General features: G+C 43.4%; 1 protein-coding gene and 1 long non-coding RNA gene across 4 annotated transcripts in view; both read right to left on the bottom strand.

The window, feature by feature from the left end:
* Positions 1-3,660: 3,660 nt before the first annotated feature.
* Positions 3,661-17,837, bottom strand: part of LOC124281581 — a 55,227-nt gene continuing 41,050 nt past the window's right edge. For all 3 annotated transcript variants that reach the window (XM_046717528.1, XM_046717526.1, XM_046717527.1), the window contains exons 6-9: positions 13,921-14,054; positions 11,439-11,485; positions 7,147-7,264; positions 3,661-4,640 (exon numbers count right to left, since the gene is read on the bottom strand). In XM_046717528.1, coding sequence (XP_046573484.1) covers positions 4,527-4,640; positions 7,147-7,264; positions 11,439-11,485; positions 13,921-14,054 — 413 coding nt within the window. In that variant the 3' untranslated portion in view covers positions 3,661-4,526. The remainder of the gene's footprint in view (positions 4,641-7,146; positions 7,265-11,438; positions 11,486-13,920; positions 14,055-17,837) is intronic.
* On the bottom strand, positions 14,061-16,571 carry LOC124281584. The gene is made up of 3 exons (XR_006899936.1): positions 16,009-16,571; positions 15,129-15,766; positions 14,061-14,974 (listed from the first exon to the last, which is right to left on the bottom strand). It is a non-coding gene; the product is annotated as an uncharacterized LOC124281584 (long non-coding RNA).

The raw sequence follows: 17,837 nt of genomic DNA, 5'->3' as shown, positions 1-17,837 counted from the left end.
ACAATGATTGCAACGTGAAACAGTAGAGCATGGCGTAATACAACTAGGGCATATTAAATGCGGATCAGCAGCAGAGAAACGTAATTTACAAACAGTGCAGATTTTCATTAACGCAATCTACTGAGCAAACACGGCGAACTGTGAATAAAACAGTAGAAACACGAATAAATATCAATGCATCATGTATAAGGATACTAGTTACACCTCTGTAGATGATTATAAGAGGTAAACAACTAAATAAAGGATATAATGTGTAGGGAGACACAGGCTCTCTCACGTCCTGCTCACTGGGCGAAGAAGGAGAGAGTGAGGCACATGGCAGGAGGTGGCGCCCTCGTTCCCGCGCTTTTGAGGGGACAGATAACTCGTGGTGAGTACTAATTAGTGATTTTACATTGAAGGGAACTTCAATTGGGAGATACAAGTGTTCCACTGTGTTCGCAAGAAGAAGAAGACAAGCAAGTAGCATGAGTCAGGATAAGGAAAAATATAGCTTGTTTAACACCTTCAAGTATATTATCATGCGCATTTCGTCCGTGTCCTTCTTGGGAACTAGGAATACCGGTGAATAAAACCCGCATGTCTGATCCGATGGATGAAGTTCTATGACCGCCCATTTCTCCAGAAGCTGATTTATTGCTAAGTTTGCTCCCGCTTATCGATGACCTTGAAGAACAAACCGACGACCCTCCGGAAAACAAGTCACTGGAGGCCGCTTGTCCCAGGGAAGTATAAAACCTCTGCTCACAACTGACAGTATCCACTCGTCTGACGTTATTAACTACCAATTGTCCTTGTACTGGGACAATCTGCCCCCTACTGGACGTACAAAATCCAGAATCAAATTCACATCGAGGGACGTTTCCGATTCGTTAGGAGGAAAATGACGTACAGTGAGACCTAAGTCAATATCTCTTGGAGGCTGATCTTGATCCACGAAAAGATCTACCTCCCCTACCCCTACCTCTAGATGAGGTTGAGCCTCTAGTAAAGGAGACAACTGCGAACGAGCTCTAGAGTCTGAGCCACGATCAAATACAGACCGTTGAAAACTCAGTTTATGGTGCCATGACGGCGGAGTAGATCAAGACATAACACTGGAACCCCTTCCAGGCCTATTTTGGAATAAGAGTGCCAGCGCCAACCGCTGATTTAAGTTCCTCGAATTCAAAGCATCGCAAGCCTCAATAGCCTGTTGACATTGCCCATTAAATGTGCTCTCCGATCCCAGAGATTGTTGAAACAAAGTCTCCTTTGAAACATCCCACAAATTCAGCAGCTGGATTCGTTCAATAACCGTAAGGCATCCCAAAATATTCACCTGAGTGGCCATAGCATCCGCTAAGGACTGATATATTACATCCAGGAATGAATGCGCCAACGCCACCTCCTGAGCAGTCATGGAAACCAAAGTGTCCTTTTAACCGCCGTATAATCTTGAAACACTGGAGGAAGCAAGGCACGAACTCCCGCGGAAAACCAGTTTAAATAAGACAGAGTATCAATAGTCGAACGAAGTCGCCGTGTCCAATTCCTTGAAATCCTTGTAAGTACAAGCAGGCCCTTGCTCCCGAAAGCCTCTGACATCCTGCAACTGTTTAAAGTCCTTGTCTAGATTCGGTTGACAGGCCGGGATAAGACGATCAAGAATGGAATAAAAAGGTTTATGAGAAACCCTAGGCAAAGAACTCAAGCTCGTAGTCTTGGAGAGGCCTAAATTGTAATTCTCCAACACTTCCTTTAGTGACGATGAGTGCGGTAAAGACAGCTTGGGGAGCCGTTCAGGGGGTAAGCATCCCGATAAGCCCAGTTCCACGGGTATCTCTATCTCCTGTTCCTCAGATGGGCGTGGAAGTGTATTAGGATAAAGTCCGTGCAAAAGTTCCAGGTTTTCCTTAAATGTCCAACCCGACTTAAAATCATCTGCCGATATGTCCATTCGCTGTACCGTCAACAACCCCTCTCTCATGGCAAAATCTGGTTGTGAGAATGGATAAACCAATGAAGTGTCCTGACCAGTCACATCAGACACTAACGGAATTAAGGCCGGATTGTCCGTGTCAAAATAACCGTGCGGGTTCGTAGCCGTGTCCTCTGAACCGCTAGGCCTGTGCAAATCAGACAGCTGGGTTGATAAACCGGTATCCTTATCCGCCGACCCAGTGGCTTGGCTTAAGCCGGGGCGTGAACCATGTGCAGTCTGGACCGTGTCCGACCCGTGAAACCCATGCAGCCTGGTCTCCCCATGGGAGAAGGTAGCCGGCTGTGTGCGACTGGGAAAAGCCACGGAGCCACAGTCACCCCGGACCAGAAGCCGGTTAAGCCGACTCCGTTCCCGTCGCTTGAAGCACTAGGCTTCTTCCCCTGAGGGGACGGGCCTCCTACGTACGCCATGGCATGGTAACCGGCTTTCCGGGTCATAGCACCCCCGTTTTCCGTTGGAAGTGACTCTGGCCCCCGGTTCGTGCCACAGACCACCAAGTCACTGTGGCTATCTGCCGTCTTGCCAGATAAAAAAGGCTCCTCTAGATGTTTTCACAGGCGATTAATTTAAACATCATTCCTGATCTCCATATCACGTACGGACTTGTCCATAGCAGCCTGAATAGCGGACTTAAATCCAGCTAACAATTCTGAGAAAGTAGACATATCCAACTGGGTAGAGGGCTTAGATCTGGACCTGGATCGAGACTTAGGTTTCCGATTTAATAGACAATGGAGGTGATCCTGTGTTTACTTTCTTTGACTTAGAGCATTCAGACGAAGAGGAGTTCTTACGCTTCCTAGCTAAGGAACGAGATTTTTCCATAATCATCCAAACTTCCTCTGACATTTCTGGACACAATAGGCAACGATCAGATAAGGAGCATGGTAAACCCTTAAAACAGGAAGAACAAAGAGAGTGGTGATCCACGTCCGACATAAACTTTTGACACTGAAGGCACTTTTTCTGCGCCATATCTATCCAAAAAGGGCGGGAAAACTTCAAAGTCCTAATACGTGAAAAAATCACTAATATAATATCAATCAGTAATGAGAATAGTGGAATGCGATTGTAACTGACCTATTTCTGTGATGAAATCAAGACTTGATTTAAATATAATTTCACTGATTCTTTGCACGTCTTACCACACGTAAGACGTGAAAATTATGAAGGGTTCTAGATAAACAATACAGTGACGTCAGGATTAGGGGAGATAACTCAGGGTTAGAATAGGCATACCACTAGGAATAGCTATGACTTAATGTTTAAAATTTCATTTGATTTTCTCTATGTATCTGTGAATCCACAGGAATAAGGCTACCATAATCCAGAGGGACTGTTTACGTTATAATTGTGTACATTTTAAAGCTATTTGTTTTTTATAGCTTGCGAGTTTTTTGAAAACTGTCCCAAGAAAACGGTGGCCTTGTTTATCCCTCCATAAGTTAGTGGCCATATAGGTGAAGGAACCTGGGAGAGAATGATTTGAATCTCGCTCCCATACATTTCAATTCAAAATTCACACTCTACTAAGATGATTGCACGCGAGAGAAGAGGTTAGTGAGTAGACAACCAGCTTCCTAGATAATCACCAAATGCGTGTTCTTCAACACCTCGGTGGCACACTGAATGAGCTCCATCCTTGGTCTCACAGTAAAACAATACAAACATATCAATTCCAAATGTACATTGTTTATTCTGTAATTTACAAGGGAGTAACGAATCCTGCAACTGATCAAGAGGCACTCTATTTGCCATGTCGATCCATGAATAGCGCCAGAACCAAGGTCCAAACAGATGAATTCCCTGGACAACGGAAACTGATATTTCTCTGTGACAATGGGATGCAAAGACAGTCTCATATTTCCGAAAAACACCCATTAATGAAGGATCTTAAGGAGCAGTTACTATTGAGCGCCATGGTGGAGGCAATTGTCCTAGTCTTGAGAATACTGCAAGCAACCGGAAGAGACAGGCCAGCAAATGTGTAGCCTTAAGATCCCTGAACTCATCTAGAAGGCAATGGTCGTGCAAGTTAGTACCACTCTGGAGGCTGTAGTGACCGGGATAAAAAGTTGCTTGCATTGTCAGCGACAGTCTTGCGAGGCAGCAATAAAGATCTTCAATGCTCTTAAAGGACACAGCAAAAGATCCACAGCAAGCCCGAATAAGGCAGCGAAATACATGTAGTGAACAATCTATCCAGCTGTCCAGGCAACTGCTTCTTCATTATGTGGGACGCGGGAACACCTTGCCATGTTTTTTGCCTTCTAAGCAAACTTGGCTGACATCTAAGATGTAAATTTCTCCGAAATACAAGAGTGTTAACAGTACAAAAAGACTGTCTTAAGGTTAATGCACTCAAGTGGTTTGTAGTCCGCTGAGGCCAAGTGTGCCTGGACCACACATAAGTTCCATGCAGATGGGCAATCGTTGTTGAGGTATAGGTGCTGTCATCATCATCCTGTCATCCTGTGTGTCTCAGATGGTTTACTCCTTGTCTACAGACAAGTCTTTGATGTAAGTGAGACACCCTGTTGCCCTAGGCATCCATCCTCCTGTGAAGCTGTTGTTTGTAGAGATACAGTAGGTCCCCAGAAGATGTACCAGGATGGGGGAGTGTCTGGACCAGTTCTCCAATCAGGTTGATGGAAGTCTGCAACACAACATCCAGGTAAGATACACTGAGTACTACGATCAGACTGGCAGTAAACATTTCATTCTAATGATATATTGTTTATACTGTATTCAAATGTCCCAAAAAATGGAGGGCACTTATTAGGTATATGTTTAATTCACACAAAATAGTCCATCAACATGTATCACAAATGACATTTATCATTGCATCAAATTTGCTTGCAATTATTTTATGAGGTTATTTTAACTGAATCACTGGTAGATGGGGAGAATTGTTATTTCCAGCCTTGTTTATGAGACAATACACAAGATAATCTTAATCTCTGCCAACAGAAGAGGTTTCACTCTCAGTAAACAATCCATTCTTGTGTTTACAGTTTACAGGTAAGCTGGTGTGACTGTCAGTTAATCCCTGTGAGATAAGAGTCTGGTCTGACTGTCAGTTAATATACCATCCCTGTGAGATGAGAGTCTGGCCTGACTGTCAGTTAACGCACCATCCCTGTGAGATGAGAGTCCGGTCTGACTGTCAGTTAATATACCATCCCAGTGAGACGAGAGTCTGGTCTGACTGTCAGTTAATATACCATCCCTATGAGATGACAATCTGGTCTGACTGTCAGTTAACGTACCATCCCTGTGAGATGAGAGTCTGGTCTGACTGTCAGTTAACGTACCATCCCTGTGAGATGAGAATCTGTCTGTCTATCAGGTAACGTACCATCCTTGTGAGATGAGAATCTGGTCTGACTGTCAGTTAACGTACCATCCTTGTGAGATGAGAGTCTGGTCTGTCTGTCAGGTAACGTACCATACTTGTGAGATGAGAGTCTGGTCTGACTGTCAGTTAACGTACCATCCTTGTGAGATGAGAGTCTGGTCTGACGGTCAGTTAATATACCATCCCTGTGAGATGAGAATCTGGTCTGACTGTCAGTTAACGCACCATCCCTGTGAGATGAGAGTCCGGTCTGACTGTCAGTTAACGTACCATCCCTGTGAGATGAGAATATGGTCCGACTGTCAGTTAATATACCATCCCTGTGATATGAGAATGTGGTCTGACTGTCAGTTAATATACCATCCCTGTGATATGAGAATCTGGTCTGACTGTCAGTTAACGAACCATCCCTGTGAGATGAGAGTCTGGTCTGACTGTCAGATAAAGTACCATCCCTGTGAGACGAGTCAGTTAACGTCTGGTCTGACTGTCAGTTAACGTACCATCCCTGTGAGATGAAAGTCTCGTCTGACTGTCAGTTAACGTACCATCCCTGTCAGATGAGTCTGGTCTGACTGTCAGTTAACGTACCATCCCTGTGAGATGAGAGTTTCGTCTGACTGTCAGTTAATATACCATCCTTGTGAGATGAGAATCTGGTCTGACTGTCAGTTAACGTACCATCCTTGTGAGATGAGAGTCTGGTCTGTCTGTCAGGTACCGTACCATACTTGTGAGATGAGAGTCTGGTCTGACTGTCAGTTAACGTACCATCCTTGTGAGATGAGAGTCTGGTCTGACGGTCAGTTAATATACCATCCCTGTGAGATGAGAATCTGGTCTGACTGTCAGTTAACGCACCATCCCTGTGAGATGAGAGTCCGGTCTGACTGTCAGTTAACGTACCATCCCTGTGAGATGAGAATATGGTCCGACTGTCAGTTAATATACCATCCCTGTGATATGAGAATGTGGTCTGACTGTCAGTTAATATACCATCCCTGTGATATGAGAATCTGGTCTGACTGTCAGTTAACGAACCATCCCTGTGAGATGAGAGTCTGGTCTGACTGTCAGATAAAGTACCATCCCTGTGAGACGAGAGTCTGGTCTGACTGTCAGTTAACGTACCATCCCTGTGAGATGAAAGTCTCGTCTGACTGTCAGTTAACGTACCATCCCTGTCAGATGAGTCTGGTCTGACTGTCAGTTAACGTACCATCCCTGTGAGACGAGAGTTTCGTCTGACTGTCAGTTAATATACCATCCCTGTGAGATGAGAGTCAGGTCTGTCTGTCAGTTAACATACCATCCCTGTGAGACGAGAGTCTCGTTTGACTGTCAGTTAATATACCATCCCTGTGAGATGAGAGTCTGGTTTGACTGTCAGGTAACGTACGATCCTTGTGAAATGAGAGTCTGGTCTGTCTGTCAGTTAACGTACCATCCCTGTCAGATGAGAGTCTCGTCTGACTGTCAGGTAACGTACTATCCCATTGAGATGAGAGTCTGGTCTGTCTGTCAGTTAACGTACCATCCCTGTGAGATGAGAATCTGGTCTGACTGTCAGGTAATGTACCATACTTGTGAGATGAGAATCTGGTCTGACTGTCAGTTAACGTACCATCCTTGTGAGATGAGAGTCTGGTCTGACTGTCAGTTAACGTACCATCCTTGTGAGATGAGAGTCTGGTCTGACTGTCAGTTAACGTACCATCCTTGTGAGATGAGAGTCTGGTCTGACTGTCATTTAACTTACCATCCTTGTGAGATGAGAGTCTGGTCTGACTGTCATTTAACTTACCATCCTTGTGAGATGAGAGTCTACCCTGGCATCCATGTTTCTTGCCTGAAGTCGATGGTGGTGATAGTTGAGGAAATCTTGTCTGGATTCTGCTTCTTGAAGCCTCTTTTGTTGGTTCCTATCAATATAAGCAAAAGCTACAGAACGAAATCCTGGTCCAACCATATTTTAGAGTATATGAACAGTTAGGGTATACCACCACATTATACCACCACCACATTATACCACCACCACAATATACCACCACCACTATATACCACCACCACTATATACCACCGCCACTATATACCACCGCCACTATATACCACCGCCATATACCACCACCACAATATACCACCACCACAATATACCACCACCACTATATACCACCCCCACTATATACCACAGCCACTATGTACCACCACCACTATATACCACCATCACTATATACCACCATCACTATATACCACCATCACTTTATACCACCATCACTATATACCACCACCACCACCACCACTATATACCACTGCCACTATATACCACCACCACAATATACCACCGGCACTATCTACCACCGCCACTATATACCACCACCACTATATACCACTATATACCACCACCACTATATACCACCACTATATACCACCACCACTATATACCACCACCACTATACACCTCCACCACTATATACCACCATCACTATATACCACCACCACTATATACCACCACCACTATATACCACTACCACAATATACCACCACCACTTTATACCACCACCACTATATACCACCACCACTATATACCACCACCACTATATACCACCACCACAATATACCACCACCACTATATACCACCACCACTATATACCACCACCACTATATACCACCACCACTATATACCACCATCACTTTATATACCACCACCACTATATACCACCACCACCACTACTATATACCACTGCCACTATATACCACCACCACTATATACCACCACCACTATATACCACCATCACTATATACCACCACCACTATATACCACCACCACTATATACCACCACCACTATATACCACCATCACTTTATACCACCACCACTATATACCACCACCACCACTATATACCACTGCCACTATATACCACCACCACAATATACCACCACCACTATATACCACCACCACTATATACCACCATCACTATATACCACCACCACTATATACCACCACCACTATATACCACCACCACTATATACCACCACCACTATATACCACCACCACTATATACCACCACCACTATATACCACCACCACTATATACCACCACCACTATATACCACCACCACTATATACCACAGCCACTATATACCACCACTATATACCACCAACACTATACACCTCCGCCACTATATACCACCACCACAATATACCACTCCGCCACTATATATTACCATCACTATATACCACCACCACTATATACCACCACTATATACCACCACCACTATACACCTCCGCCACTATATACCACCACCACTATACACCTCCGCCACTATATACCACCACCACTATACACCTCCGCCACTATATACCACCACCACTATACACCTCCGCCACTATATACCACCACCACTATACACATCCGCCACTATATATTACCATCACTATATACCACCAACACTATACACCTCCTCCACTATATACCACCACTATATACCACCAACACTATATACCACCTCCACCACTATATACCACCACCACTATATACCTCCACCACTATATACCACCATCACTATATACCACCACCACTATACACCTCCACCACTATATATCACCATCACTATATACCACCACCACTATACACCTCCGCCACTATATACCACCACCACTATATACCTCCGCCACCACTATATATTACCACCACTATATACCACCAACACTATACACCTCCGCCACTATATACCACCACCACTATACACCTCCACCACTATATATCACCATCACTATATACCACCACCACTATACACCTCCGCCACTATATACCACCAACACTATACACCTCCGCCACTATATACCACCACCACAATATACCACCGCCACTATATATCACCATCACTATATACCACCATCACTATATACCATCATCACTATATATCACCATCACTATATACCACTACCACAATATACCACCACCACTATATACCACCACCACTATATACCACCATCACTATATACCACCACCACTATATACCACCACCACTATATACCACCACCACTATATACCACTCACCACTATATACCACCACCACTATACACCTCCGCCACTATATATCACCATCACTATATACCACCACCACTATACACCTCCTCAACTATATACCACCACTATATACCACCAACACTATACACCTCCGCCACTATATACTACCACCACAATATACCACCGCCACTATATACCACCATCACTATATACCATCATCACTATATATCACCATCACTATATACCATCACCACTATATACCACCACCACTTTATACCACCACCATCCCTATATATCACCGCCACTATATATATCACCTGCCCTATATACCACCACCACTGTATACCACCACAACTATATACCACCACCACTATATACCACCACCACTATATACCACCATCACTATATATCACCATCACTATATACCACCACCACTATATACCACCACCACTTTATACCACCACCACCCCTATATATCACCGCCACTATATATCACCTGCACTATATACCACCACCACTATATACCACCACCACTATATACCACCATCACTATATACCACCACCACTATATACCACCACCACTATATACCACCACCACTATATACCACCACCACTATATACCACCCACTATATACCACCACCACTATATACCACCACCACTATATATCACCACCACTATATACCACCACCACTATATACCACCACCACTATATACCACCACCACAATATACCACCACCACTATATACCACCACCACTATATATATACCACCACCACTATATACCACCATCACTTTTATACCACCACCACTATATACCACCACCACCACCACCACTATATACCACTGCCACTATATACCACCACCACAATATACCACCACCACTATATACCACCACCACTATATACCACCACCACTATATACCACCACCACTATATACCACCACCACTATATACCACCACCACTATATACCACCCACTATATACCACCACCACAATATACCACCACCACTATATACCACCACCACTATATACCACCACCACTATATACCACCGCCACTATATACCACTATATACTCACCACTATATACCACGCCACCACTATATACCACCGCCAACTATACACCTCCGCCACTATATACCACCACTATATACCACCAACACTATACACCTCCGCCACTATATACCACCACCACAATATACCACCGCCACTATATATCACCATCACTATATACCACCATCACTATATACCATCATCACTATATATCATCACCACTATATACCACCACCACTTTATACCACCACCACCCCTATATATCACCGCCACTATATATCACCTGCCCTATATACCACCACCACTGTATACCACCACCACTATATACCACCACCACTATATACCACCATCACTATATATCACCATCACTATATACCACCACCACTATATACCACCACCACTTTATACCACCACCACCCCTATATATCACCGCCACTATATATCACCTGCCCTATATACCACCACCACTATATACCACCGCCACTTTATACCACCACCACTATATACCACCACTATATACCTCCGCCACTATATACCACCACCACTATATACCACCATCACTATATACCACCACCACTATATACCACCACCACTATATACCACCACCACTATATACCACCACCACTATATACCACCACCACCATATACCACCACCACCATATACCACCACTATATACCTCTGTCACTATATACCACCAACACTATATACCACCACCACTATATACCAGCATCACTATATACCACCAACACTATATACCACCAACACTATATACCAGCATCACTATATACCACCATCTCTATACACCACCACCACTTTATAAAACATCACTATATACCACCATCATGTGACACAATTAATCAATGTAAGAGTTAGAATACACTCACAGTTATCCCAATAGTATTCATAAAGTTGTCAGAATGTATATTCATTACACATGTGAGGAAACTGTTTCTCATGAAGGATCCACTTTGAAGAAAGAGTAATGAGATGGAAGGAAGTGGGGTGAGCTGTGTTACCTGCACGGTCTGCACTTGTGTATGTCATGAATCTCCTGTGTGGACAGCTGCAAAATAAACATTCTCTGAGTCAGTGAACCTTACATTCCACATTACTTCAGCAAAATGAAGAGTGAATGATTTACCACCAGGCTGCTCCACCGCCCACAGTACAACACCAGGATAATGTATAATACTTCCTAACATCAAGCTGTTCCACCGCCCACAGTACAACACCAGGATAATGTGTCATCTTCCTAACATCAAGCTGCTCCACCGTCCACAGTACAACACCAGGATAATGTGTAATACTTCCTAACATCAAGCTGCTCCACCGCACACAGTACAGGATAATGTGTCATCAACATCAGGATAATGTGTGTCATCTTCCTAACATCAGGCTGCTCCACCTCCCACAGTACAACACCAGGATAATGTGTAATACTTCCTAACATCAAGCTGCTCCACCGCCCACAGTACAACACCAGGATAATGTGTCATCTTCCTAACATCAAGCTGCTCCACCGCCCACAGTACAACACCAGGATAATGTGTAATACTTCCTAACATCAAGCTGCTCCACCGCACACAGTACAACACCAGGATAATGTGTGTCATCTTCCTAACATCAAGCTGCTCCACCTCCCACAGTACAACACCAGGATAATGTGTATCATCAAGCTGCTCCACACAGTACATCTTCCTAACATCAAGCTGCTCCACCTCCCACAGTACAACACCAGGATAATGTGTAATACTTCCTAACATCAAGCTGCTCCACCTCCCACAGTACAACACCAGGATAATGTGTCATCTTCCTAACATCAAGCTGCTCCACCTCCCACAGTACAACACCAGGATAATGTGTAATACTTCCTAACATCAAGCTGCTCCACCTCCCACAGTACAACACCAGGATAATGTGTAATACTTCCTAACATCAAGCTGCTCCACCTCCCACAGTACAACACCAGGATAATGTGTAATATCATCTTCCTAACATCAACACCTGCTTCCACATCAAGCTGCCCACACAGTACAACACCAGGATAATGTGCTCCAATACTTCCAGGATAATGTGTATCATAACATCAAGCTGCTCCACCTCCCACAGTACAACACCAGGATAATGTGTAATACTTCTTCCTAACATCAAGCTTGCTCCACCCACAGTACAACACCACAGTACAACACCAGGATAATGTGTAATCCTTCCTCCAACATCAAGCTGCTCCACCAAGCCTCCACAGTACAACACCAGGATAATGTGTGCTCCACCTCCCACAGTACAACACCTGTCATCTTCCTAACATCAAGCTGCTCCACCTGCCCACAGTACAACACCAGGATAATGTGTCATACTTCCTAACATCAAGCTGCTCTACAACACCAGGATAACATCAAGCTGCTCCACCAAGCTGCTCCACCTCCCACAGTACAACACCAGGATAATGTGTCATCAAGCTGCTCCATAACATCAAGCTAATGCTCCAACATCAAGCTGCCCACAGTACAGTACAACACCAGGATAATGTGTATCATCTTCCTAACATCAAGCTGCTCCACCTCCCACAGTACAACACCAGGATAATGTGTAATACTTCCTAACATCAAGCTGCTCCACCGCCCACAGTACAACACCAGGATAATGTGTACTTCCTAACTTCCTAACATCAAGCTGCTCCACCTCCCACAGTACAACACCAGGATAATGTGTGTCATCTTCCTAACATCAAGCTGCTCCACCTCCCACAGTACAACACCAGGATAATGTGTAATACTTCCTAACATCAAGCTGCTCCACCTCCCACAGTACAACACCAGGATAATGTGTAATACTTCCTAACATCAAGCTGCTCCACCGCCCACAGTACAACACCAGGATAATGTGTAATATCTTCCTAACATCAAGCTGCTCCACCTCCCACAGTACAACACCAGGATAATGTGTAATACTTCCTAACATCAAGCTGCTCCACCGCCCAGTACAACACCAGGATAATGTGTGTTATCTTCCTAACATCAAGCTGCTCCACCGCCCACAGTACAACACCAGGAAAATGTGTAATACTTCCTAACATCAAGCTGCTCCACCGCCCACAGTACAACACCAGGATAATGTGTGTTATCTTCCTAACATCAAGCTGCTCCACCGCCCACTGTACAACACCAGGATAATGTGTGTTATCTTCCTAACATCAAGCTGCTCCACCCCTCACTGTACAACACCAGGATAATGTGTGTTATCTTCAAAACACCAGGCTGTTTTACACACCTTTGTACTTTAGGGGCGGGTCACCGTATTTAATATGTCTATATTCTGTTATCTGTGCATAAATTAGTAAGCGCATCTATGATATTACCACAAAATGTACAGCATGAAAATCAGAGGGTGTAGACAACATATAAAATAATAAGCCACCATCAATGAAGGGTACAAGATGCTGTAGGTTATACTAATATGGAAAATACATGATGAGTGTAACATGACTTGGTTTCTCACCTTCTTCATCTTGTGCATGAGGTGTTCAAGTTTCAGCCTGTCCACCACAGCAGAAGCCAGTCCATATGATTCCACCGGCTGACTGCAGCTCGTCTTGGACCTGTCTGCTCCAGACGCCAGTATGCCAGTCTCACCTGGCAAACACAGAGAACTCACATACAAATTGGGTGAAATCCGACTCAGTGGTGAAAGAGCTCAAGTGACTGTGTCTGGTTCACGCAATATTCTAGCCATTATTACAGCTGGTTAACATTTCTATTAGTAAACCTTCTTCTCAGAATTGCGCTAACACAGCAAATTTAGTTGCCATGGAAGCAGATGTCACCCAGTGTACCAGGACACCACAGATAACTCCATGTCTGTCTTATGGATCTTCCATGTCTGTCTCGTGGACCTTCAATGTCTGTCTTATGGATCTTCAATGTCTGTCTTATGGATCTTCCATGTCTGTCTCATGGACCTTCCATGTCTGTCTTATGGATCTTCCATGTCTGTCTTATGGACCTTCCATGTCTGTCTTATGGATCTTCAATGTCTGCATCATGGACCTTCCATGTCTGTCTTATGGATCTTCAATGTCTGTCTTATGGATCTTCCATGTCTGTCTTATGGATCTTCAATGTCTGTCTTATGGATCTTCAATGTCTGTCTCATGGATCTTCAATGTCTGTCTTATGGACCTTCCATGTCTGTCTTATGGATCTTCCATGTCTGTCTCATGGATCTTCCATGTCTGTCTTATGGATCTTCAATGTCTGTCTTATGGATCTTCCATGTCTGTCTTATGGATCTTCAATGTCTGTCTTATGGATCTTCCATGTCTGTCTTATGGATCTTCCATGTCTGTCTTATGGATCTTCCATGTCTGTCTTATGGATCTTCAATGTCTGTCTCATGGACCTTCCATGTCTGTCTTATGGATCTTCCATGTCTGTCTCATGGACCTTCCATGTCTGTCTTATGGATCTTCCATGTCTGCATCATGGACCTTCCATGTCTGTCTTATGGATCTTCCATGTCTGCATCATGGACCTTCCATGTCTGTCTTATGGATCTTCAATGTGTGTCTTATGGATCTTCCATGTCTGTCTTGTGGACCTTCAATGTCTGTCTTATGGATCTTCCATGTCTGTCTCGTGGACCTTCCATGTCTGTCTCATGGATCTTCAATGTCTGTCTTATGGATCTTCAATGTGTGTCTCGTTGACCTTCCATGTCTGTCTCATGGATCTTCAATGTCTGTCTCATGGATCTTCAATGTCTGTCTTATGGATCTTCAATGTCTGTCTTATGGATCTTCCATGTCTGTCTCATGGACCTTCCATGTCTGTCTCATGGATCTTCCATGTCTGTCTCATGGATCTTCCATGTCTGTCTCATGGATCTTCAATGTCTGTCTCATGGATCTTCCATGTCTGTCTTATGGATCTTCAATGTCTGTCTTATGGATCTTCAATGTCTGTCTTATGGATCTTCAATGTCTGTCTCATTGATCTTCCATGTCTGTCTCATGGATCTTCAATGTCTGTCTCATGGATCTTCCATGTCTGTCTCATGGATCTTCAATGTCTGTCTTATGGATCTTCCATGTCTGTCTTATGGATCTTCCATGTCTGTCTCATGGACCTTCCATGTCTGTCTTATGGATCTTCCATGTCTGTCTTATGGATCTTCAATGTCTGTCTTATGGATCTTCAATGTCTGTCTTATGGATCTTCAATGTCTGTCTCATTGATCTTCCATGTCTGTCTCATGGATCTTCAATGTCTGTCTCATGGATCTTCCATGTCTGTCTCATGGATCTTCAATGTCTGTCTTATGGATCTTCCATGTCTGTCTTATGGATCTTCCATGTCTGTCTCATGGACCTTTCATGTCTGTCTTATGGATTTTCAAAGTCTGTCTCATGGATCTTCAATGTCTGTCTTATGGATCTTCAATGTCTTTCTTATGGATCTTCAATGTCTGTCTTATGGATCTTCATTGTCTGTCTCATGGATCTTCAATGTCTGTCTTATGGATCTTCAATGTCTGTCTCATGGATCTTCAATGTCTGTCTTATGGATCTTCAATGTGTGTCTCGTTGACCTTCCATGTCTGTCTCATGGATCTTCAATGTCTGTCTTATGGATCTTCAATGTCTGTCTTATGGATCTTCCATGTCTGTCTCATGGATTTTCCATGTCTCTCTCATGGATCTTCCATGTCTGTCTCATGGATCTTCCATGTCTGTCTCATGGATCTTCCATGTCTGTCTCATGGATCATTCATGTCTTGTGTCATGGATCATTCATATCTGTCTCATGGATCTTCCGTGTCTGTTTCATGAATCCTCATTCACTTATAGAAGACCACTTTTTAGGGAAACTACTGATAACCTAAATTTTACAAGCAACACTGACATGATTCACTCAACGAGTACTTATAACACAATAATCAGCATGTGACAACAGCTTTAGTTCTGCCTTGAGGAAACATGTCCTCTCAAAATCACATGAAGAGGATGAACTTTTAATACACAACTCCAAAAATATGGAACACATAACTTAATTAAATTACAGTTGAACACAAAGAGCTGCTCATTTGGTTGCAAAGTGTAGATGGTCACTGTTGTTACAACTCATTTGAGTGAGTGAGTTTAGTTTTACACTGCACTCGAGTCTGAACCAGACAATCCAGTGATCAGCAGGATGAGCACTGATCTATACTCTCTACAAAAAAAATAAGCAACAAGTATTTTCAGTGTAATATCTTTATCAATTTCTGATAGCAATTTTTGCCGACATGTTACTGAAAGGTAAATATTCAAAGAATACATAACCTTTAGTGACTGTCAAATTAATTTATCTGATAACATTGACAACATAACCCAAACACAACCACCCTCAGAAACAACATGCAAAATGTGTGGGATGAATGTGTGCACCACTCTTCACACGTGCACCCTGATCATTGTAAACCTACCTGTAATCATTCCTCTGGCACAACAAGCGGGTCCTGACTTCATTTTAATGGGTGATAATGCCCGATCCCATGGATGATAATGGCCAAGAATGAGTTATTAACGATGTTGTTTAGATCAACAACATCACACATATGGACTGGCCTGCAAGGTCACTTGATCTTAATCCCATTGAACATGCTTGGGACATTATTGGAAGTCGTGTTCACGGTCTCCATGTGCACCCCAGACTCTGGATGACCTTGAGCAGGCGCTACAGAGAATGGCAGAACATTCCACAACAGCAACTTTAAAGGCTCATTTGGTCAATGCAAAGACGTGTAGAAGCTTGCATTTGTGCTCATGGTGGTCATACGCCAGCTACTGAACACTGCTTCACTGTCCAAAACTGACTTGAACCTTAATGTTAACATTTTGCTCCATCAATGCAGCACATTTTGCAATTTAACTGTTTTCAAGGGTACATGCTTTTGATGATTTGTAAGTCTATTATTGCTCAATACCATTTCATTTCATTTTGTTAATCGTGTGTATACATATTTAACCTTTCTATTGCATCATTCCATGATTTGAAATTTCAATAAATGAAAATGCAATGCTATACAAATTTGTGTTGCTTAACTTTTTGTGAGGGAGTATATATAAGCAATTGGCATACGATGACATGTGTCAACCAAGTCAGCAAGCGTGACAACCCGATCCTGTTAGTCACCTCTTACGACAAGCTGAAGACCAATTCTGACCTGGATCTTCACGGGTAACAACTCATGTGAAGAAAATGAGCAATTCTACAGAATCACAAATGTCAAGCAAACAACCCTTCTTTGTGTCCATCATAGGAATCAATGAGAGCCTGACATGACTACCCCATGGAATCATTAAGAGTCTGCATCGACTGACTGGGGATGCCATTCCACTCAGTTGCAAAGTTATCTTGTGAAGCCTCTAACATTGC

Source organism: Haliotis rubra, unplaced genomic scaffold (genome assembly GCF_003918875.1).
Source record: "Haliotis rubra isolate DU_JTF1 unplaced genomic scaffold, ASM391887v1 Scf285, whole genome shotgun sequence".
Lineage (NCBI taxonomy): Eukaryota > Metazoa > Mollusca > Gastropoda > Lepetellida > Haliotidae > Haliotis > Haliotis rubra.
Note: the sequence above shows the minus strand (reverse complement) of the source record. Positions and strands in the feature narration are given on the sequence as shown.